At 49.6% G+C, this 24,726-nt stretch overlaps 1 protein-coding gene and 1 long non-coding RNA gene across 6 annotated transcripts in view; one reads left to right on the forward strand and one right to left on the reverse strand.

Moving 5' to 3' along the window:
• The window catches only part of CHRDL2 (chordin like 2), a 58,585-nt gene that overhangs the window by 12,934 nt on the left and 20,925 nt on the right, over window positions 1-24,726 (reverse strand). For all 4 annotated transcript variants that reach the window (XM_039520429.1, XM_039520431.1, XM_039520432.1 and 1 more), the window contains exons 2-8: window positions 20,666-20,778; window positions 19,257-19,350; window positions 17,689-17,831; window positions 9,127-9,220; window positions 6,882-6,937; window positions 4,695-4,866; window positions 3,132-3,326 (exon numbers count right to left, since the gene is read on the reverse strand). In XM_039520429.1, coding sequence (XP_039376363.1) covers window positions 3,132-3,326; window positions 4,695-4,866; window positions 6,882-6,937; window positions 9,127-9,220; window positions 17,689-17,831; window positions 19,257-19,350; window positions 20,666-20,778 — 867 coding nt within the window. The remainder of the gene's footprint in view (window positions 1-3,131; window positions 3,327-4,694; window positions 4,867-6,881; window positions 6,938-9,126; window positions 9,221-17,688; window positions 17,832-19,256; window positions 19,351-20,665; window positions 20,779-24,726) is intronic.
• Window positions 5,630-14,535, forward strand: LOC120395756. Of its 2 annotated transcripts, none has more exons than XR_005592764.1 (3): window positions 5,630-5,659; window positions 6,903-7,082; window positions 13,663-14,535. It is a non-coding gene; the product is annotated as an uncharacterized LOC120395756 (long non-coding RNA). The 2 variants fall into 2 exon arrangements; XR_005592763.1 differs by having other exon boundaries at window positions 5,636-5,659; window positions 6,931-7,082.

Below are 24,726 nucleotides of genomic sequence, written 5' to 3' on the forward strand. Positions count from 1 at the left end.
AGCTAGAGCAAAGCCAGCATGGGTATGCCTACCCGAGCTCCAATCACACCTCTGACTGTAGTATAATTGAGTCTGAAGGCACTGTCTGAAAATAAGGAGCACCGGATATTATGATGAGTTTTAAAAGGAGACCATTTAGTTCTCTGTAAGTAGATGGAGACCATAACCATATTGCTATTGAATGCTGAGATAGTGACGTACCCTAGCGTTAGCAATGGGGAAGGTAGATTTTTTTTAAGTTCTCTGTTATTTGCCATGTGGATTGTTAAAAAACATTATTTTTCAAACGCACAGCCTCTGTGTTGTACACAGAAAGTGACAGGAATCAGAAAGCAGCAAGGGATAGCTCAGCGGTTTGAGCACTGGCCTGCTAAACCCAGGGTTGTGAGTTCAATCCTTGAGGAGGCCACTTAGGGATCAGGGGCAAAAATTGGTCCTGCTAGTGAAGGCAGGGGGCTGGACTCAATGACCTTTCAAGGTCCCTTCCAGTTCTAGGAGATTGGTATATCTCCAATTAAACTGAAAACCTTCCCAAAACAAAACCGGGCAAAATTCTCATCTCAGATCCTGTCAGTGGATCGCAACATAATTTGCTCTCCCTACGCAGGAGGGTATATCTAGGGAAGGGGGATGGGACTTCAGAGCCCGAGCTGCAACGTCCAAGCCTTGTCTACACTGCTAGCACAAGCCCCACTAGCCCAAGTCTATCGACCTGAGCTGGGAGGCTTGCTCTAAAACGCCGCGTAGACCTACCCTCATTGACTTCTGCGGGGATAAAGCAGGGCTCACAGCAAACCCCTGGATCTGGACACTCTTCAATGTGGGGGATGATTTACCAATGTTGGGTCAGATCCTCGGCTGCCGTAGATCTGCACAGCTCCACTGAAGTCAGCAAAGCTATGTCGGGCTACACTAGTAATTTGGAGGTGTTTGTAACACACTGGTGGAACATGTGGGATTGACCAGTCCCCTCTGCAGGTCATCTGCTGGACCTCCCTGCAGGGGAAGGGAGAGGGGCGTTGAGACTCTAGAAGACAAATGCTCTGGACAGTGTTGTCATGCTTTTGGGGCATGGGCTCCAGGAAAACAAGGCAAATCTTCCTGTCCTGAGCAGTGGATGAGAGGAAGGTGTCAGAAGATGTATATTAAAGTAGCTGTGGGCTACTCCCCTGGGCTTCTTAAACTGGCTTTACATGGGTAACTCCACTGACTTTATGGGGTGACTCCTGATTTAATTAGCTGTATCTGAGAGGACAATCCAGCCTGGGCACAGCTACTCTGAATTGGCACCTCCCAACACCTGCCTGGTAGGGGCTGTTCCGGCTGCACCCCTCTCTTCTGGCCCATTGACACGTCATTTACACCAGTTCAGACTCACGGGGCCTGCTTGTGATCTCACTTTCCCCAGCCAATCAGGAATAGTTTCAATTAAACCAATGGGATGGCCCCAAAGTAAAATAGGGGCTAGATCTTTGGCTGGCGCGTAACGATGTAGCTCCAGGATCGGGCCCCAGGTATAAGTGTGATCAAAACCAGCCCCCTTTATATTCACTCACACCCACATATTGAGGTGTCACCCAAACTCCCTTACACGTCACCTCTGAATCTGGCCTGCCGTGTCAGTTGGGAGGGTGGTCGCTGGAGGGATATTTACAACCTTGAGCAATTTTTAACACTCCCAAGCGAACGTGCGTCGTCAATTTTTGGCTTCTGCGGTAATTAAGAATTTGCTTTCAGATTTGGAAGCCAGTTTGTTGCATTTGGTTGAGGTTCCTGGAACTCAGAGGAGCTCCCTCCCACCGCTGAATTTCGCCTTGTTCTCTCGCCCTTTTGGCTGGTGAGCTTTTCACACTACTCCAGAGAAAGTCTGGTTATAAATAAACACGGAGTTTATTTTAGGAGTGAGACTATGGGGTCTGATTCTGCTCTCACACCAGTCCTGCACTGGTGTATCTCCCTCCACTGCACTGGAGTTCCTCCTGATTTACACTGATATAAATAACATCGGAATCCTGAGAGAGAGAGAAAAAAGCAGAGGGGTGTTTTGCAATGACCATAACATAAGCATTCGGCTAGCTGTCTGGATTTAGCACGATCCTAACAGGGGTGTACCCAGCCTGCCCTCCTCCACCATTGCCAACACTGGCCTCCATAGTCCTAAAGCAGGCACACCCCCATTAAAGTCAGTGCATGTTTGACCAAGACGGCCCAATAGAGGACACACAGTACCACCATCTGAACTACACTGATTCTAGTGACAGCAAACTGCACCCCTGTTGCACCTTTCAGAGCTTTTGCCCAACAAGGAAGCAAGCCTCCCAACCACTCCTTTGCGGCACAGCGAAGTTTTACAAATGGGAGCGCCTACGGCACAGAATGTGACTTGCCCCCAGACAACACAATGAATCAGTGGCAGAGCTGGGACTAGAACCCACGAACCCTAGCTCCCAACCTCTCCTCGCGGAAGTCAATACCAATATCATGCGACATGGCTAACCAGTAACGAAGTGGGAGGGATGTAATGGAGTAATGGAAAGGCTTAAGAGGAATCATTTAGGTGGTGGCAAAGTATTTATGTTGCAGTAAAACGTACTTTGGGAAAAAGCTCCTAGCAGTGAGATTCATAGATTTCAAGGTCAGAAGGGACCACTGTGACCATCTAACCTGACTTCCTGTAGAACACAGACCATACAACTTCACTCAGCAATTCCTGCCCCTTGGTTCCAAGTAGACTTCTAAAGAAGTGGGAGAAGTTTCATTGCCTAAACTTCTAAAGCTAAATGAAGTACAGAGAGACATAACTTAGGAAACAGTCCTTCACTGGAAGGGGGCATGGATCAGGTGGCCTCACAGGTCTTTTCCATCTCTAATCCCTATGATTCAAGCCAAAAAGCTTTCACAAAAAGACCAGAATCCAATCAGGAGACACACAAGTCCATGTGTTAACACATACATGTGCTTAGTCCACTGAAATCACATGATTACTCTTGTTTGAAGTTCAGCAAGTGCATATGTAGGATCGGGGCATTAAAACTAGCCAAAGGAAAGAGAAGCCAGCAATAAATGAAGGCAAAACACCAGGAGAGAGCGGCGAATGCTGGGGACGATAGTCTATTTGTTCTCCCACGTACCTGGACATATTTTACAACATTTCCCTTCTACTTTCTCAGGATATTCACAAGGATATTCCTTGGGACACGTAACCTTCTGGCAGTCCTGGATCCCATCCGTGCAGGTACACAGGATGCATGGTAGGACTCCATACAGTCGGAAGACGGGATGCCACACTTCTCCATGGGAGTAGGTCTTCCCATTGTAAACGCAAGCTGAAGAGAAAGAGAGAAGGGTAACAATAAATAATAATAAACATATTGTACCTCTGTACGGTGCCTTTCATCCTGGTGGATCTCAAAGCACTTTGCCAAACTACCAAACTAACAGGCAAACTATGTCAGAGGGATTGCAACGCCCACCACTGCAATGCAACCCCCTCTGGGGCACAACACGGCAGCAGCAATACTACAGAATACTTCAGGACAGAAGGTGAGTATGAAAATTACAGGGAAATGAAACTACAAGGGGGATTTAAGCAGCTGACTGTAGCTACAAGAGCTGGAACTTGGCCAGGCCAGTAGGCTAATAGCCCTACTCCTGCATAAATTGCACTGAGATCTTTAATGAGCGTGAGTTGTCAGGACTGTATCTGAAAAAAGAATGCTGGGATCCTTAATAACATGCATCTGTTCGGCACTACTCCGAGGGAAGAGCGCCACCTACTGAATTGCAACACAAGTTGCTGTGGTCTCTGACTTTTCCTTGGCGGTCTCCCCTCCAAGGGCCAGAATGTCCCCTCCCAGGGACAAATCCCCAGGAGGGAGCTGGAGGAGGAAGGCATCACCAAGTTACCTGAGTTTTCCTGCACAGTTCCAGAAGGCTGCAAGGGTTGTCTCACTCCCTCTCCCCACTTTCTAGTTTCCCCAGAGATTCTCCTGGAGAAGGACGCCAGGCAGGACTGTTCTGACAGAAACTAGCCCACTGCTGCCACTAACACGAGGGGCAGCGCCACAGAAAAGTTACTACAGTCCCAGCCCAAGCTGTGTAAAGGTTTCTGCAGGTTTTCCAGGGAGCCTGTGGAGGGACCTTGTGTTCCATACCGGCTCCTCCTCCCCACTGCAAGGATCCCTGTCCCAGGAGGCCACAGAAGCTAACTCTCCCCACAAACTCTCCTTTTGCCTGGGAAGAGATAGTTCCCTGAATGGAGGATGCATCTAGGAGGCGCACGCTGGGCCCCAGGAATGAGCTGACCCCTGAGAGAGATGTGATGGGCTCACCACCCCAGGCATGGCATTTAATCTGACTTGTCACCGGCAGACGTACACCCACCACCACCACCCAGTCGGCTGTTTATATGGCGGCAATTAACTGGATTCTGCTACACTCAAGAAGCCTGCTGAGAATCCTAGAATATCAGGGTTGGAAGGGACCTCAGGAGGTCATCTAGTGCAACCCCCTGCTCAAAGCAGGACCAATCCCCAGACAGATTTTGCCCCTAAATGGCCCCCTCAAGGATTGAACTCACAACCCTGGGTTTAGCGGGTCAATGTTCAAATCGCTGAGCCTATCCTTTCCCCCGACATACCCACTTCCCGGGGAACACACCGAAACCTCGCCCCCAGGAATGAACAGCCCATCACCTTTCTTGTGCTTTTCTTTCAAGATGAATTTGACGGTAGTGCCACCTCCGCCTCCTTTTGGCTTGAAGCCCCTGGGAATGAACTCCAGCGAGGAACTGATCACAGTGGAAGCAGTCCCGCCAAGCAACCTCTTGCTCACCAGATCCCCCAAGCACTGGTCTTGCGAGTGTCTCTGTGAAAGGCCGGAAACAAGGATACTACTGAGTACCAGGCAGTTCGGCTGCTCAGTCTGCGGCGCTTTATGGGAAATGCTAGCTCAAAGTCACGCACACATTTGCTGTGAAGGGGGAAATGCTGAGGATCTAAAGAGGCAGCATGGTCTAGTGGATAGAGATCAGGGGACCTGGGTGCTATTCCAGGCTCTGCCACTGGGTGGTCTTGGGCAAATCATTTTGCTTCTCTGTGCCTCTGTTTCTACTTCTGTCTTGTCTGTTTTGATTGCAGGCTCTCTGGCACAGGGACTCCCTCTTACTATATGTGTGCAGCGCCCACGACAATGAGGCCCCGATTTTCGGTGGGGCCTCTAAGTGCTACCGTAACACTCACAATAATGGTAGAGTTGACATTTGCTACCGTTCCTCGATTCCTGCCACTCAATCCCACTCCCACACGACATGCGTCAAGTCAAATACCATGTTTGACATTAGCAAAGCTACTCTTGGCTTCTGAACCTAGTCAATGGGTCATATTCTGTGTTTATCCCAGGACACACACACACACACACACCCAGCCCCGAGGTCAATATAGGCTGCAGGCCAGCAGAAAAGTCAATGTTCTCTCAAGACTGGTAATCCTGCACTGCATGGGAATACTTTGCCCCTGGCTTTGGGATTCCAGAGAAAAATGGGACAAGGCACATAGCACAAAGGATCTCCTTGTGGCGATTTCTGGAGTTTTATAGATTGGAGAGGTGTGGTGCTGGCATTTTGGCCACGGGGCTTTGGAAAGAGTAAGGACAAGAAGCTGTAAGTGACCTAATCCCGCAAACCTGGAATTGGTCATCCAACCCGAAACGTCGTCATGAATCAACCTAAAGGAGCCAGGAGCTCACTTTTTCCTCCCTAGTAGTGTGGATACAAAGACTAGCCAGCGAGGCAGTGGGAAAACATGCTCCCATCCAGCTCAGGCTCTGGCTGCCATGCTCTGGGAGGAATGGGCTACATTTGTACGAGGGAAAGAGGAGACACCGGTATTCTGAGCAAAAGCAATTGCTATCACTGCACGGGAACTAGATTGTGTTTGCCTCTGGCTGTTTTCTGCAGCGAACCCTGGCGTCACTCCAATAGGGGGCAGCACCAATGGGAGGCACTAATGTAGACAAGCCTCCGACTGCCTCTAGCATTTAAACCACCATAACATTTAAACCTGCTCAGGGCTATGGGGACTATGCCAGTGGCCAGCAGCACTTTTTCTTTTTACATCAGCAGTAAAGTGGTTAAGGCACTGAACTGTGAGTCAGGAGACCTGGCTTCTATTCCCAGTCCTACCAGTAACCAAGTGTGCCACTGCTGACACCTCTCTGCTCCCAGGTTACCCTGAAAGTATAACTGGGTTAAAAAAAGAATTTGATACGTTCCTGGAGGATGGGTCCATCTATAGCTATTAGCCAAGATGGTCAGGGACACAACCCCATGCTCTGGGTGTCCCTAAACCTTTGACAGCCAAAAGTTGGGAGTGGACGACAGAGGATGGATCACTCGATAATTGCCCTGTTCTGTTCATTCCCTCTAAAGCACTGGGCACTGGCCACGTTCAGAAGACAGGATGCTGAGCTAGATGGACCATTGGTCTGGAGCAGTGAGCAGAGCTAAACCTAGGCCATCATCTCTATGCTCCTTTGCATTCAGAAAGGGCTTCCAGACATTTCTGAAGAGTGAAGGCCACTGTTTGTTCCAGGGTTGTATCCTGCTGCCTGTCTCCATGGTATCCAAGCAAGTTCCATGTAAAATAAATAGCATAATGGAGTCTCTAGCCGATTTCACGGAGTTTCTGACACGTCTCCCTTTTTGGGATAAAGTCTCTGCCTGGGGTGAATTTTATTGTTGTTATTGCTGGGCGTTTGGTTTGGGGTTTTGTAGAAGGACAGCTTAAAGGGCAAGTGTTGTAGAAACATGGATTTCCATGAATTGGTGATGTGGTTTATTTTAGAAGGGACACTTGGATTGTTAAAATGTAAACATCACGTACAACACCTCTGTTTAACTGCAGGGGCTCCTCTTCCATTAACTTCTCATAGGAACCGTCTGTAAAATACAAAGTTACAACAGGAAACGCAGAAGGTTAAGATGGGAATTACTCTCAACGAGCACCTGGCTTCTGCTGTAGGAGGCTCCCAAAAAGAGAACCATGCTCTAATCACTAAAGGAGGCCGCAGGGCACAGATACAATGTGAGTATCCTGGTTTTATGGGGACAGTCCTTGTGTCACCACATCCCAGGCATTCCTGAAATGTCCCAGTTCTTTCATCAGTCCTAACTTTTGTTGTTGTTTTTTTCTTTATAGCTACAAAAGTCAGTTCCAAACGTATTGCTATGGCGAGCATTCCACCACCCTAGAAAATGTTGCCCCTAAAGTGTCCGAGAGGTTTTTGATTCTGCAAATCCAGTTACCTTAGTCTAAACCTCCCTGGAGTGCAGTAAAGCGCATGTGATGGATCTGCAAAGCAGGGGACTTCAGCTCCCTCCCCACTGTACATCCCCTTCCTCCTGGCTAAGAAGGGACTATGTTCCCATTAACCCCATCCCCATTGCACTTGCCTCTCCCTTGGCCAGGGACGGGAAAGGTCCTGAAGCAGGAAGTGGCCAGGCTGTGTGGGGGCGGGAGCTGCATGGCAGCAGGGAGCTGGAAAGAGACCCCAGGAACTGTGGACAGAGCCACATATGGAACAGGCCGTGACTGCTGGTCATCACACTGGGTACGGGTCTGGGTGGGACTTACGGGGAAGCAGCAGCAGATGGGCAGGGAGAGACACTAACAGAGACTGGCCTGGAAACCCACAATGCTTATTTGCTTGAATAGAGACTGGATGGGAGAGGGCTCCCTGGGCACTAGGCCTGAAAAGCCCTGACCCTCACTCAATTGGACTGCCCCAGGGACCCAAACAGGAGCCATTATTGCTCACTTTGAGCAGGAACTTTAAACCTCTGCACCTAGGGTATTTACAACTTTCTCCCTGCCAGCCCTATCTATCAGAAATCTTTCCCTTAGCCGTGTGTCTGTGGTTACAGAGACGCCCAGGGCTAGTGCCTACACAGCCCAGCTGAAGCACCTACAGTGCTTGCCCCCAAGACACGGTACACGGGGCACGCTACTGGCACCTTAAGAGTTTGGGGTACAGGGTAGCCCTGATAATTACATATGAAAAGGGGATGGTGGCACTCTCGGTCTAAAACCCTGCTTGTCTCACACCAATTCTGGTGGCTGCTGGCAACACGTCTGCCAGTTTCAGCTCTCAGTTAGACTGCTCTAAACAGGGCCACCCAAAGGATTCAGGGGGCCTGGGGCAAAGCAATTTCGGGGGCCCCTTCCATAAAAAAAAGTTGCAAAACTATAGAATATTATATTCTCGTGGGGGCCCCTGCAGGGCCCAGGGCAAATTGCCCCATTTCCTCCCCCCCGGGCGGCCCTGGCTCTAAATATGAAGCAACTCCACTGACTTCTGTGGAATTACTCCAGATTTACCCTGGTGTAACAGAGCAAAATTGGGGCCTCTAACTGTTTATAATTTTAGTAGAAGGTAACAGCGTGATGTGAAACTGCTGGTCTGATTCCCTGCTCTGAATTTTACATATAAATACAGGGCTTGACTGTCTTCCCACTCACCCTGGTGTAAATCTAGATGAATGACCGTAAAGTCACTAGAGCTACCCCGGGGAGAATCGAGTGAGAGGAGAATCAAGCATAAAATGCCATTTTGGTTCTTAATTACCGCAGGGTGTTTTTATCCCTTGAGAATGACTACGCCACTGTGGCATTTTCACCAGTTTATCAGAACAATGACAATAATCGTCATAGCCAGTTGTACTTCCACAATCAAAGCAGCCTCTCCCGAGCCTGACAAATGAACTTCTGTGAGGATGTCACGTCACTAACATAATATAACAGGGCCAGTAAAACAAGGAGTACGACTCAGGCCGTGACACTGACCCTACTTACACTCCACACAAGTACACAGCGGAGGGGCACTGCTGGAAGAGAGAAGAATTTGGCCCAAGAGGCTTTGTTTGGCCCAAGAGGCTTTGTATGCCTCAGACTCTCTTACCATTGCTGGTGACACGGAGGCAGAGATTTGTGCAATTTACAGCATGGATTTTCAAAGTCATATTTAATAAGTGCGACATTCCCCCTCCTGGCTAACGGCCAGGGCTGCGATTCCCATCCACTGACCTGACAGCAGACCTCACTTAGCAGCAGGGACTGGTTCCCATGTTACCTTGGCAAACTTGGCAGCAGGAGTCTGGCACAGTTAGAGGAGAGGAGCACAACAGATCAGGGCAGGTCACCAAGCCGCAGTAAATCTGGCCTTCCTAGGAAGCACAAAACAACCTGATGCATTATTGGCATTAACAATGTCCTGACAAGTACAGTGATCCTTAGAGTCGATCTAAGATACGCAACTTCAGCTACGCAAATAGCGTAGCTGAAGTCGGCGTATCTTAGGTCAATTTACCTGGCCGTGAGGACAGCGACGAGTCAACCGCTGCCACTGCCCCATGCCACGGTGGAGTTCCGGAGTCGACGGCAGAGCGATCGGGGATCGATTTTATTGCGTCTACACTAGACGTGATAAATCGATCCCCAATAAATCGATCACTACCCGCCAATCCGGCGGGTAGTGTAGACATACCCTTAGTGTTTAATAGCCGGGGCCAAATTGTGCCATTGATTTTTAAGCAGATTTCACTATTTGATTTCAGTGGGAAGTTCTTAAAAATGGATGGACTGATAGGGCCCTCAATTTACTATAGCAATAATGGGAGCTGTTGTATAATTTGCAATTACTCCATTCCAGCTTCAATCTATGTAGCCCAGTGGACTGGGACTCAGAAGGCCAGCATTCTATTCCCAGCTCTGCCACTGGCCTGCTGGGTGACCTTGGGCAAGTTGCGTCCCGCTCTGTGCCTCAGTTTCCCCATCTGTAAAATGGGGCTAATGATACTGACCTCCTTTGTAAAGCATTTTCAGATCTAGTGGTTAAAAGTGTTCTAGAAGAGCTAGGTATCACTGTCATACTGGAGCAGCCTTCCCCAGCTTTGTCTCTAAGTGCATAGTCCTTGGGCCAGATCCTCAACTGGCGTAAACTGACAGCCCACCATTGACGTCAATAGAGCTTTACTGATCGACACCACCTACGGATCAAGCTCTGCAGTCTTTGTTCACTAGGGAAAGAAATCATGACCAGTCCCCAGCCACCAGACAGGACCAGAATGAAGCAGTGTTGCATTGTATTGTATAGCACATGCTCAAATGAGTGTGCGTGGTAGGGCTTTACCCACACTGAGATGGCAAACTCTGTGGGGCAGGGACAGCGCTGATCTTCTACAGAGTGTGAACAGTGCATAATGCACCGCTAGCGCTGCCATCACATAAACAACAATTGCCACCGTGCGACTGCCTAAACAGATTTCACTGGCAGGGTCCTAGCATATTTCTGATGAGTGTGGTCAGATCTTGGGCTTGAGAACTGTGCTACGAAAACTGCATGATGGAGAACAGGGGTTAAAAGCAGCCAAGCTAGGCTGATCGGGGAAGCAGCTACAGCTGTGGCCAGCTCAATACGGGCCCAGCTGGTCCTGATAAGAGGGCTGGGGTCAGAAGTTGGAGGAGTCTCACTCTAGCTGCCTGAGAGGAAGGTACCTGAAGCTGAGGAAGGACAAAGGAAGCTGGGGAGCACCGGCCTGGTAAACCCCCAGGCTGCAGGCCTTGGTGAAGGCCCACAGAGGTACTGGGGCTGCAGAGGTGTAGCCCGGGGTTAGGCAGAGGCAGCTGGTCCAATGATGAGTGGCCATTACAGACTGCAGTCTGCCCCAGTGAGCGGGGGCTAGATGGTGACTGGCAATACCCACTGTGGTGAGGTGGGTTTAGAGGGTTGGGGGTTCCCCTGGGAGGGGAAATCCAGAGTAAGGGGGTACTGCTGGGGGCAGCACTCTGAGGTAAAGAGGCACTGGGATCCAGGAGGGGTACGGGGCCAGCGGCAAGCGAGCCACTGGCCTGCAGAGGCCGCTCCGTATGCTGGAAAGGAGCTAATTCCCAGACGACCAGCAGGAGGTGCCGCGCCAGTGAGTCTCACATTGCTCCAGAAGGGAATCGATTATAGCCAGGTTTGATCAGCATGATTCTCATAGCCAGCCACGTTCTCCTTCCATATCCATTCACCCCCTAGGTTTGTGGGGAAGCCAGATGGGAAATGGAGTTTGGAATCTGAGCCCAGATCTGGATCCAAATTTCACAGCTCTGCTCTATCTCTATATTGGGTCAATCCAAACCCCCAGAACCAAGCGCTTCCAACAATCTGTAATCTGGACCCAGAGATAGATTTTGTGGTTTAGACTCACCAATATTTATTATTGGTAGGAGGTGGCCTGGAAAAGATCAGTGCTCTATGGATAAATCTGAATAACGGGCTAACTTCAGCCTTGGTGTAAGCAAGCACAATTCCACTGCAGATAATGGAGTTTCATCCATTTGCCCCAGGTCTGAATTTGGCCCATTATGCAGCATGCAAGTTAGAAATCAGAGAGAGATGGTATGAGGCTTTTACACCATCCATGCCCCTTAGATATCAGGGACCTCTCCCCCTTGCATTGGGTCAGGGATATTTTTCATTGTACCTATAGCATCCCAACTGAGGATAGTTAAACTAACTGTGAACATCTCTAGATCCTTTGACAGCTTCTTCCACTGCCAGGTGAGAAAAGACAAGGGTGTGGTGTGTAGGTGAATGGGGATAAGAAGGAAGAAAGTCTTGTGAATCAATGGATCTGAACTGAACCACTCACTCACCCTGAGGGCATGTCTACACTACAAAACTAAGTTGACTTTGTTACGTCGATATACGGCCCCTGCAGTAATTAAAATGGTTTTGCGTGTCCACACTAGCTCTTTCTGTTGGCAATGCACGACCTCACCAGGAGTGCATGCCCCGGATGTCAGTGTGGGGCATTGACAGCCACAGCCTCACCGCCCAGGGCTGATAGCTGGAGCCCTGCCAGGCTGATACCCTGGAGCTGGAGCCCAGCTCCAATTCACAGCACCAGGAGGCGGGGCTCTGACTGTCAACTGCCAGGGACTGACAGCCAGAACTGTCAACACAGCGTCTACACTGACACTACGTCGACCGAACTCCACCAACCTAACGCTATGACTCTCTTGGAGGTGGGGTTCTTAAGTCAGTTTAGTGGGCGACTTACATCAGCGGGAGCAACATTGGAGTGTAGACGCTTACAGAGTTAGGTCTACATAAACTGCCTTACATCGATCTAACTCTGTAGTGTAGACCAGGGCTCAACAAAGATAAGGTGAGCGAGGTAATATCTTTTACTGGACCAACTTCTGTTGGTGGGAAAGACAAGCTTTCGAGCCACAGGTTTTGTCTACGTTACAGACATAAATCGGGATAACTACCTCACTCGGGGATGTGAAAAAGCCAATTAGGGTTAGATTGTGGTAATTAGCCATAAATCCAGTGTCTCTGTTCAGTCCATGATTTTTAGGCCATGTCTACACTGGCACTTATGTCAGCAAAACTTCTGTAGCTCAGGGCTGTGAAAAAATATACCCCAGAGTGACATCATTTCGCCGGCATAAGCACTCGTGTGCACAGCGCTTTGTTAGCAGGAGACACTCTCCCACCAACATAGCTTCTGCCGCTCATGGAAGTGGTTTTATTATGTCAATGGGCAAGTTCTCTCCCAGCCGCATAATGTGGCTCCATGAGCGATCCTGCAGCAATGCAGATTTATTGGTACAGCTGTGCCACTGTAAGCTTGCTAGTGTAGACGTGGCCTCAGTGTCTAGAGTGGGCTAGTGGGTACAGAATGTTGTAATTAGCCATAAATCCAGTGTCTCTGTTCAGTCCATGATATTTTGTGTCTAGCAGAGTTATGAATGTACCAGAGACACTGGATTTATGGCTTATCACAACAATCTGTAAGCACTACACCCCTCTTTTTGTTTAAGGATCTCAGCGAAGTTAACAGGCCATGCTATCTTAATGGTCCCTTAGAATACATGGTAACTACTATGCTGAACAATCTGTTCCACCTTGTATTTAGCTGTGACCCTCTGGGTACCTTTCCCAGACCTGAAAAAGAGCTCTGTGTAGCTCAAAAGCTTGTCTCTCTCCCCAAGGCCGCCGAGAGCGGGTTCGGGCCCTGATGAAAAAAAATTGTCAGGCCTCCCAGCAAGGGCGGACGGGCTAAACAGAGCCGACGAAACCGGGGAAGCTGGGCCCCGAGCCCCCTTCTGGACCACCCGGCCCCAGTAATTTGTACCGGCTTCCCCCCCCTCCCCCGGCCCTGTCTCTCCCCAACAGAAGTTGGTCCAATAAAAGATATTACCTCCCCCACCTCATTTCTCTAATATCCTGGGGCTCCACTCGACAAAGACAGCCTTGAGCCAAATGCTGCTTTTGGGTCAGGGGTGTAAATCCAGACTATCTCCACTGACTTCAGTGCTGCTGGAATTTGGCCCTTGCTTGTTTTTAGGTCACGGATGACTGTTTCCTTATTTACCCTTGCGAATGTCAGGTCGCTGCTTAGAGCTGAGTATGTATGTGCCAAGTGGAAGAGAGGCATATGCCATAAATAAAAGAATTTATGCCAAAGGCCATGCACTTGGTGCAGTTTTCAAAGAGGTTAGTTAGACCAGCTGTTCGTGCAGCTGTTTCAGCAACTGGCAATATTAGACACGACCAATCACTATCCTACTGGTGCCTGGCTTCATTGTGATCATTTTATTTTCCCCTTAGCGTCCAAGACATTATCCCACTGAATAAACAGAGAACCAGAGAAAAGTAATCCAACACGTCCAGCAAGTACGTACAAACCTGGGAGCTCTTGATCAGCGGTGTCACATAAAGCAGATGAGACAGTAAAACCAAACGCTGCAGTGATATATAATTGTTGATGGAAGCATCCCTCTCCATTTGTATATATTTCACACATACAAATATATACACAACCTTTGAGTCTGGTTCTCCTCTCATCAGCAAGGGCATCAATCAGGAGTTACGCTGGTATAAAATTGGTGTAAACATGAGAAGAACCAGCCCCATCAGTTATATAATTTGTATGTCTCGTGTCTATTTGTCTATCTCTATGTGCCAGGTTTGGCCATCCTTATTCATACGGAGTAAGTCAGTTTAAGTGTCAGGCACCTTAGTGAGGACCAAGGACCTGGCCCTGTTGGTGCAGGGGTAAATGACTACACGTGGTGCAAGACGACAACAAATCAAGCCCTCATATTCTTTCAAATGAATTTTTGTGTGACTTCACTGCAGTCGATCGATGTGAAATGGACAGTCCTGAAGATTAAGCCCCTTCTATTTATCTATAGAGCAGCAACACTAGCACTAGTTTACCATTCCCACTGTCCATGGCTTACTCAGTCCTTGGCTTCTCCACAGACACTTCCAACAAGGGAGCTACTGTCCAATGTGATGAGGAGACCCATCCATTAAGAATTGGTCTGAGACCAAGAACTCATTCCACGTAGTCTTCCCAAGAACCTTCAGGTAGTAACGACTTCTGGATGCTCTCATGCTGAACTTGATCTGGAGTTGAAAGGCTCCACACCCTATTACAACCCCATAAGCCACCTGGCCCCCTTTAATATCTTTATATAATAAATGGAATGAAAGCAATCTCTGTACAGAACTCTCCTTTTTATGGCTTTGGGACATGCAGAGAGAGGTTATTGATGCTTGGAATGTTACCATACGCCTTCCAAGTTTAGAGTGGTCATTGCTCTGCAGTTTTATGTTCTACTCCTGGAGAAATGGGAAAGACGAGAAGAAGCCTCTCAATCTATCCCCAGACACTCAGCTTACTGGCATCATCACCCCTTAGACATCCATCTTTGGGCCTTACAATGGACAAACTGTGCGCTCGCCAGTCTAGTAAAGAGTTCAAAAAGCAAACAGGAGTTGGGACACGCTTTTCAACAGGCCATTAACACTATCTGTTGCAAAGACAGGGTAAAACACTGTGGCAGAAGGCTACCAGAGTCAAGCCAAGTCCCTGTCTGAGTCTGCTCCCGGGCTTTCAGGCTTTCTGGGAAGAAAAATATTCACCAAATGCCCATTGGCAATGTTTGCAAACTGAAAGACAAGATTATCCACTACCAATGATTTGCTCTTCACACAAAGTAGCTAAAACTATCTCTGATGACAGGAGTCTGTTCACAGCCAATGCCTCATAATGACAGAGGTTCATAACACCCACAGCAGTGAGGTCACCGGTTGAGGAGAATAACAGTAGGTCACTATAGAATCTGCCTTGAAAGCAAAAGATACAGCCTCTTGCAGGGTTTTCTGCCACAAATGGTCCCAAGCTCACGGTTGTAAAACAAGCCCCAGGTAGCAATGTAACTTACTAAGGTATGCAGTGCTATGGGCTTCAGTAACTTGCTTCTTACTGAAATCTGCACTTTAGCGTGGTAATGTAACGGCTTCAGTGGATTTCTAAGCACACAGGAGCCGTGTTGCGAAGGCGTTGGTGTACGGCCAAGCCTCCTCTGCCAAGTGCTTCCATCTACACAGTAATGCTTCTACCCCAGCAAGGTCTCTGTGGTGAACTCCAATGGGTGATTCCAAGCCATCCCCTCTGCTGGCCTTAACTTTGGATGTTTACAATTAGCTGGACAAGGCACTAGAAAATGGACAATAAGGAGCAATCTTGCACTGGTAGCAGGGTGGATCTTTTGGATCTTTTAAGAAGCTATTATTTAGTCAGGGTGTGGTCAGAAGATTTTGGAGGGCCCTTCATCTTCCCAGGTGAAAAGTCCTGCCATCCAAGACCTGCCATCCTTACTCACGCTGAATGGCACCTTACTTCACAAGTAGTCCCATTGAAATCAAATGGTGACTGCTTGTGGAAGGAAAATACTAAGCTAAAATCTGGTCCTAATACAGTCTTCGTATCTTCACACTCAATGGGCAGATTCTGCTCTTGGTTACTATTCTATTTCTATTCTGTTCTAGCTAGATTCCTATCCCTCCCTGATCTCTGTAGTGTCTGAGCGCCTTCCAGTCATGTATTAAGTGATGTGACCAACATGTCTCATGTGTGACTCGTTCTCTCTCTCTCTGAACCTCTCCCCATTGGGAGAATTGTGTGTGCAGTGCAGTTTTGTTTGGGCGTGTTATGGGGGCAGTTTTTGCAATGTCCATGCCGCTCTGCATTCATGTCAGAGAAGGCAAGTGGAAGAAGTTCATCTTGCACTGGGAGCAGAAGGTGGTGACATCTGCGATCATTCAGATCCTGGGGGAGTTCATCTCACCGGACCACCGGACCACCGCCTGAGAAAGTTCTGTCTCCTGAATAGATGAGCTTTAAATTCTACTGAGCCAGAGTGAAGTTGTCAACCCTCGTCTTCATCCTGGAGCTTTAGGCTCTTTTAGATATCCTGGCTTGTGATGGGGGTACCAGACCCACACTGGTTCAGCGGGGGTTAACCACACTCTGTGTGCCAGCAAGGCCATGCCCCCTCATCTCTGCTGGGCATGCTCCAGCTGGAATCTAGATATTAAAGGGAGCAACTCAGCTCAGTCGGGGCTGAGCAGCGAAGGTGCTGCATGCTTCTGCGGAGGGACCCGCCAACACTCCAGTTCGCAGAGGCCAGCCAGCCAGGGATGACCAATGACCCATAGGCATCCAATGCTGCAGAGGGAGGAGAGGCCGTGGGACTCTCAAGACAACTAGCCATGGAGGAACGGGTCGGAAATAACCCAGGGGAACTTAACAGGGAAACAGACACAGAACTGGGGCTTGGCTTAGCATGTTTTAGTAGGATCCCCACTGAGCAGGTGGCGGGCAACCCTGCCACTGTCAGGGCCCTGGGTTGGGACCCAGGGGAGCAGGGAGGACCCAGATCCCTCTACCCTGGCTGTCACCCACCCCAAGGCAGCGGCCCACCTCTCCAGCCACTCCTGCCCCAGGCCACGCTGCCCTGCTGGTCAAGGGTTACCCTATTGAATCTGGCCACTAGGCCACACACCCCTGTAGAGGAGGGCATCCATATTGAGTCTGGCCACTAGGCCATGCAGCCCTGCGAGGGAAGGCACCCTATTGACCCGACCGTTAGACTGTACTGCTCAGAAGCCAAGGGCGGTCATCCAGACTCAGCTGCGGGGTTATAATGGCCCAGTGACATGGGCCCAGGCCATTGAGCGAGCACCTTGAAGACAAGGACTGAGACCTTGAACTTGACTCAGTACAGTGTTGTAAACCCAGAGAGGCTCAACTGAAATCAATGGGATTGACGCCAGTGTAAGAGATCAGAATCCAGTCCTAGGCATCAGTCGGCCAGAGAACGCCTGTCTCTCATCAAGTCTGATCATTCTCATGTAACAGGGAAGGAGCTGAATCTTCTCTCACTTATGCAGGTTTTACTCCATTGTGACTCCATTGACTGCTATGGAAGAGCTTCCAGTTTACACCAGCGTAAGAGCAGAATTCCTATCCAAAGGGACAGGCTCTGATACACTACCTGACCCCACTGAATAGTCCTACGGAAACCAATGGGACTACTCATGGAGCGAAGTACTATTCAACATGGGGATGGCTACCTGAATCAGCTCCTGGGGAATAACATTGCCAGGCCAGCCGTGACCGGTGGGAGCACCCCTTACGGAGCTGAGCTGGAATAGCTGGTCAGATTATTGTGATACTGCTGTACAAAGATTGGCACTCCCTGACCACGTCCTCCCCCTTCAGACCCATGCCCGCCTGACAGATAAAGCACTGCGACTCCCTTTGATTCAAAAATAGCTTACGGAGCAGCTGCACTGTGCACACTGATTTGGCTGCCGAGAAGGGAAGAGTTCGCTCGTGGTAAACATCTCCCCTGGTTGGTAGGTTGTCCCGTTGTACTGGCAAGACTTCACAGGCGCCCGGAGCCCAGACGGCGTGTGCGGCTCTACAGGGGGAGAGGAGGAACAGCAACAGCCCCGTTGAGTCTCGTCGCTTCCCAGGCCCGGCATGCAGGACCTGACGCTAAACAGATCCACTCCACTGACACTGCTCTGAATAATGGGAAGCTGGGACCATCTTCCAGGGAAGATGTAAACAAGGAACACTTTTATCAGCCGTCCCCCCGCCCCGGATCCAGCCTGGCCCGGGCCATCACCGCCTGGAAGGGAGCCCATAAAGACAGTTTGCTCTGCCTCTCTGTGAGATTATTGTTCATCTTAAAATTAGAGTTAGATTGCCAAAGACACGCCACAGTAAAAGGGAAGGACTGGTGGATAAGGAAGCCACATTCCCTCCCTTTCTCCCCTTGGCTTCAGAGGGTAGTGAGAGGCTGCTTTCCTGCCCTGGCAGCACGTTCTTCCCCACAATGCAGGGACAGGGGGCAGGGAATGAGGGGAGCCTGGATTCCGTCCCCTACCCCCACCAATGCACCAGACATGGCCCATCTGCCCTGGGTAGCCTGCACACGAGTGTAAGGGAGGATTCTTAACACCCCACATCCATCCCTATGTGAGCACGTTGTCTAAGCCACAATGCAGCGCTATAAGTTTGGAGCGGGGAGTGATGAAAACCAACAGAGTTTGCTCAGATTTCCACGTTTTCCCGTCCTTTCACACAACGGCCCAGACGGCACATCTGTTTCAAATAGCGAGGTGAAATAATAATAGTTTGCACATCTACAGCGACGTTCCTCTGAGGCCACGAAAGCTCGTTACACACAATAATCCCAGGGCCCCCGTGAGATGGTCTCCACTTTGCAGAGGGATACACTGGAACAGAGAGGCGAAGGGTGTGTCTTCATTGCAGAGTTAATGCGGGAGACCGGCACCTGGCTCTGCGCACCCAGTTCAGCCTCGCTTGGGTGGGCGTGTGCCCACTGCCTCCCCGCAAAAAATCATGTGCTCCAGGAGCGATTTCCAGCCCTGCCTCGCTGTGAGGCACTGAGCGGGTCTCAGGGCCACCCTGCGCTGCTCTGAAATGGGGACAACAATTTTTGCCTGCTTTCACCAAGTGTTTTGACATCCCTGGGGGTAAAAGGGGCTCTGTGCGCCAGCCCCTCAGCTGGTGAAATTGGCATAGCTCCATCAATGTCCTGTGCTGACAGCAGTCAGTGATCTGGCTCTACTGGGCATTGTCTCTTCTGGGTTTACACAGATCCCGGCACACGGCAGCCCCATTCCCGATTGGGCTTTTGGATCCTCTCCTAATATAAATATTTAGAGCTAAGAACAGTGTTATAAGTGCAGAGCGTTGTTACGATTCCTGTTTTCCTCACGCCCTGACTGCCCAAAAGCAGAAGCATCCACAGAAACCGAGCTCCCAGAGAAACAGAAATGTGGAACAAAGAAATCTGCTCCAGAAATCCACTTACCTGCACAGCGAGGGCAGCACTGCTGCGGGTCAGTGACAGGCTTTACGCAATGCAGGGCTGGGCACTGGATTTGGTAACAGCTCACATTCACATTCTGTTTGCAGGGCGAGAGAACAGGGCTGCTCAGGGACAAAAATCCTTCCCCCCCGCAGGCCTTTATGAAGATGCTGCCTTATTTGGCCTTTTGGACTGAGCCAGAAGTGGAAGGCACTAGGCTGAGTTACCCCAGCTTAAGGTCTGGGCCATTGTATTTAAATTGTTGGGTAGCACCACAGGCTGCTAACCAGCGTATGATCCTTGACAAGTACAATGATTATGAAACTGTCTAACCAGTTACTAGAGGGGCCAGCTGGCCGGCAAACACTCTGCCCCATGCACCGATCCTGTCAGATCTCCCTGTTCATCCAAACGGTGCAAAGCCTCAGCACTGCTTGGCTCATCACTAAGTTGATCTGGTCCAATAGGCTCCATGGTCTTGTACCTGGGGCACTGCTGTGGGACTCAGGAGACCTGAGATCTACTCCTCGCTCTGCCTGTGACCTTAGGCCAGGCACTTCCCATCTCTGTGGTGCTGCTTCCCCTCCCACCCTTGGCCAGGAGCTGGGGATGGGCAACAGGGGATGGATCACCTGACGATTTTCTGTTCGTTCCCTCTGGGGCATCTGACATTGGCCGCTGTCGGATGGCAGGATACTGAGCTAGATGGTCGTTCTTATGCCTATTTGGATGGTCAGGTTTATGGGACTCTCTCTTATGTGTTTGTGCAGGGCTTAGCACAATGGAGCCTCAGTCTTCTTTGGGGAATGTCACCCTTTGCTCCTGGCCCTGGCCCCAGGGACCCACGTGTTTGTCACTCTAGATAGGATCGTCCTGAGTCTAGGAGGACTGAACATGGGAGAAAATGCAGACGCTCCAGCTTGTACAGTACACAACTAGTCTCCTCAGCAGGATGGGCTGCTGCAAGGCCATCACCCCCTGTACTCCACTCCCTCCATTAGCTCCCAGTCCACTTCCATTGCAAGTCCAGGTCCGTGTCCCTGAGCATCAAAGCCCTCAATGGGTCAGGACCCCACCACATCTCCACCCATAATCCACCAACCTGGCTTCCCACCTCTGGGACAATGCAGCTTACGAAGCTGTGAGAGCCAGTGATAAAGCTTCGTCATCTGGGGGATTCGGTTGTGGAATGAGTTTCCAAAAAGGATTAGGCTAATCCAGCAGCTGGTCACCCTTAAGAGAATTGGCAAGACCCTTCTCTTTGATAGAGTTTGCCACCATAACTGGACTGATTAAAGGCCTCCAAAGCAAGGTTAATGCGCAGTGGCCCACTATAAACAAGTCTGGTAACACCATTGACACCTGTTCTCATACTGTAGATCAGCACGACAGATTAGACTGTGAAGCTATACCTCCAAACAGGTGCATCGGATGCAGTACGTCAGCCCCTGAGGTTCCAAGTAGGGATGCCAGCTCTCTCCTGGACCGTACTTCTTGCCATTAAAATCACAGAACATATCTGGACCTGAAAATCAAACAGATGGACGTTATGCATGAGAAGGGAGTGCTCTTGGAAATGTATTCTCCTTCCCCAGTCGATCGGCAGGGCTGAGCCAATACTTCCTAGTGTCCATGTGAAGATGCAAACCTGAGCTTTTCGATTCAGAGTGTGTAACCTGGTGGTCCGGGCACTGACCCGTGGGACACCCACATTCAAGTCCCTGCTCTGCCGGCTTCAGAACAGAGTTTTCCATCCCAGATCGCTCTAAATCAGGCACAGCAGGGACTTAGGTCTCCCACATCCCAGGTCAGGGCCTTAACCACCCAGCCATGCAACATCAGTCTTTTTTTTACCAGAAACTGTTGAAACCAATACATCTCTGGACGTACGCAGTGTTGTTGTAGCCGTGTCGGTCCCAGGATATTAGGGAGACAAGGTGGGTGAGGTAATATCTTTTACCTCTCCAACAGAAGTTGGTCCAGTAGAAGATCTTACCTCACCCACCTTGTCACTCTAACATCTCTGGACAACGTTTAGGCTTCAATGAAACAACATCTTGTGGTGAAATTTCATTTCATTGGCAATGTTCCAACCAGCTCTGTTTTTCACCCTTTCTCATCTTGGATGTCCCGTGCTGGGTTGCCAGCAGCACCACCAGGATAAGGTGTCGGGCAGAGAGATCTGAGATGGCATTATGTACGGGCCATCAGTTTTACAGTCTGGGACACGTGGCCAGAACAGAGTCAACTTCAGAGTGTCACAGCTTGCAGGAGATGCAAGGTTTAATCCAGACAGCGAGTGAGACGCCGTGTTGCCAACTCTCATGATTTTGTCATGAGACTCATGATAATTATTGTTTTCCTTCAAGCCCCAGCTCCTGGAGTCAAGTGAATATGTGATGATTTCAGCCTTCATTCTTAAAGAAAAAATAAATTTCTAGCCCTTGTGGCTGTGGAGGAAGCTTCAAAATGTGACCCCAGTGCCCCCTAAAGTTTCAAAAAGCAGAAGGCAAAAAAAAAAGAACCCCAAATCAATTATTTTTCCATAATCTCATGATTTTAAAGCCAATCTTATGATATTTGGCGAGCCTGACTCATGATTTCTGAACATTTGGGGTTGGCAATACTGTGAGAGAAACAGAAGGACAGAGGGCAGATGAAGAAGCCAGATAGGAACGGACGAGCCAGCTGAAAAAACATTGAGGTTTTTTTTGCAAAATAGGTAGACAAAAATGAAAATGGTTTTGCTTTCATGGAAATTTTTCCTCAAAAAATTTCAAGTTTTCCTTGAAGAAAAAACAAATAATAAAAAACTGAACACTTTTCAGGTTTTTTTTGGTTCTGAAAATTTCAGGGGGGGGGATTTTTTTTTTATTATTCTTTATTTTTGTGGTTTCATTTTTAGGGCTTTTTGGTCAAAAATCAGAAAATTTCGAAGAAACAACACGTCTTCAGAAAAGCCACTTTATGAAAGTAAAACTTCAGCTGCCTCTATAAGGACTGGTGCTGTGCAGCTACGAAGCTCTGGACAAGCATTTAAGGTCTCCAAACACCCCCTCTGAGGTAGGTGGGTATAATCACTGACACATGGGAACAAAAGAGTCCTGACTTGTATCTCTAAACCCATGATAATTCTCCCAGCTCCTTTTCAGTAGCAGTCGCAAACCACTGGGACCTTCTCACTTCTGTGTACAGTGCAGACCTTTGTCTGATCATTTGCGCCATATGTGCCCCCAGCAGAGACAGGCCTTACCAGGGATCAGACTGGCTCTTCAGTCAGGAGAGATTTGTTCCATCCCCCCAAGCATTTCTTAACAGAGCCAGCCAGTCTCTGCCAATGGGAACGTCTGTGGGAGTGAGAGTTGCTGAGCTGGGGAAACTGATCTCTGACTCCATCCCATAACATGCTGTGAAGTCACTGTAGATTTAAATGTAGTGGGCCAGATCCATCCCTGGCATCACTCTAAGGACTTCACTGGAGTTGGACCAAATTCATCCCTCGGGTTATTCCACTGTCTTCACTGAGTGCAGGTGAATTTGGCGCAGCACTTGTCTCCATGTAAAGAGAATTCTGTGCTGTGGGATGGTAAAAGGAGCCTTGCAGTTGTGGGACCGTTAGTCAGCGTAGCCTTCTGGCTCATGGCTGTTTCACATCAGTCAAGCGATCTGAAACCACTTTTAGCTGAAGGTTGTTACGTTTCAGCTGTGTCTTGTCTCTTTAGACTGGTGCTGACTGTGAGGTCATACGGTAGCGAGCACAACGGGGCCCTGATCTTACCGAGGGCATCTAGCTGCTGTGACACAAATAATAATCGTAGTAGTAGTAATGTGCAAGGATAAATGGTGTTAGTGCTCCAGGATACCACACGCAGCGATGGTTAATTTACCGTCCCCTGACATTTTCAGGGAAGAATTTTTCCCTCCTCAGTGTCTTTTCAGAAAGGGGCTATATTCCGACCCCCTCGCTCCTGCGGATTTCCTTGGGACTATTAAGGTTTAACGTCAGCAACGGGTATCACGTTAGAGTCGCTGCAGTATCTCAAACTACCCTGCAAATTGGGACACTCACAAGTAAAGGCCCCTTTTGAAGAAGGGGGTCAGGTTTTCTAAACAGCTGTGGCCGTGTCCCAATCAGCTGGCCTGTATAAAAGTATCAAGATGGGTGAAACTGAATGGGATAAAGGAAAGGATGGAAAGGACATGGAAGGGAAAACAGAAAGGACCTAAACTAGGAGTAACTCCACTGAAGTCAAGGGAACTAGATTAGTATAAATGGGATCAGAATCAGGCCCAAAATGTACACAGGTAAATTACTGTATTCCAAAAGAGTTGGATATGCTACAGTCATAGAACCAGAGACTTGTAGGGCTGCAAGGGACCTCGAGAGGTCATCTAGTGCATCCCACCACAATGAGTCAGGACCCAGTATACACAGACCATCCCTGGCAGCTGTTTGTCCAACCTGTTCTTAAAAACCTCCAGTGAAGGGGATTCCACAGTCTTCCGGGGAAGCCTGAAATCAGCCCTGGGAGAGGGCTGAGACAGCGAGAGGGCTGCTGCTAGGAAAGCAGCAAGCCTCGGCTGATTGGGGAAACAGCCACAGCTGTGGCCACGCCCCAATCAGGCCACAGCTGGCCTGTATACAAAGGCTGGGAGCCAGGAGCTCAAAAGGGTGCTCCTGGGTCAAAGAACTAATTCCCTGAGACGACCAGCAGGAGGCGCCTCAGGGGTGAGTCCCACACGTTTACAGTGTTGCTCTCCTCTGGACTCTCTCCAGTTTATCCACATCTTTCCTAAGGCCTGGTGCCTAAACCGGGACACAGTACTCCAGCTGAGGCCTCCGCAGCGCCGAGTGGAGTGGGACAATTACCGCCTGTGTCTTATATAAGTAACTCTTCTGCCAGGTGGAGCCGGCAGCAACCAGGGCTGGGATCAGTATCTAGGGGTTCCTTTTCAACAACACAACAGAACCGGCTCGAGCCCCTACCCAGTAACCTGGGGAAATTACACACCACCCCATGGCGCCTCTGAGAGGCAAAACTTCCCCACTTGCAAGCACAGAGTCTGAGTGTAGAAAAAAAACATTTAATGAAAGGAGGGATGCCACCTGACATGGGGCAGCTCTATGTTTTTTGCTGCCCCAAGCACAGCAGTCAGGCGGCCTTCGGCAGCACGCCTGCAGGCGGTCCGCTGGTCATGCGGATTCAGTGGCGTTTCTGCGGGTGATCTGCCCGTCCCGCGCCTTCAGAGTACCCACCGCCGAATTCCCGCCGAAGCCACGGGAAGACCTCCCGCAGGCATGCCACTGAAGGCTGCCTAACTGCTTCCCTCACGGCGATCGGCAGGCCGCCCCCCACGGCTTGCCGCCTCAGGCACACGCTTGCTGCGCTGGTGCCTGGAGCTGCCCCTGCACCTGACATTAATTAGGGAAAATGCCACAAGCAGGATTCATAATCCTAGAACTATGAGCAGG

This window comes from Mauremys reevesii, linkage group 1 (genome assembly GCF_016161935.1).
Source record: "Mauremys reevesii isolate NIE-2019 linkage group 1, ASM1616193v1, whole genome shotgun sequence".
NCBI lineage: Eukaryota > Metazoa > Chordata > Testudines > Geoemydidae > Mauremys > Mauremys reevesii.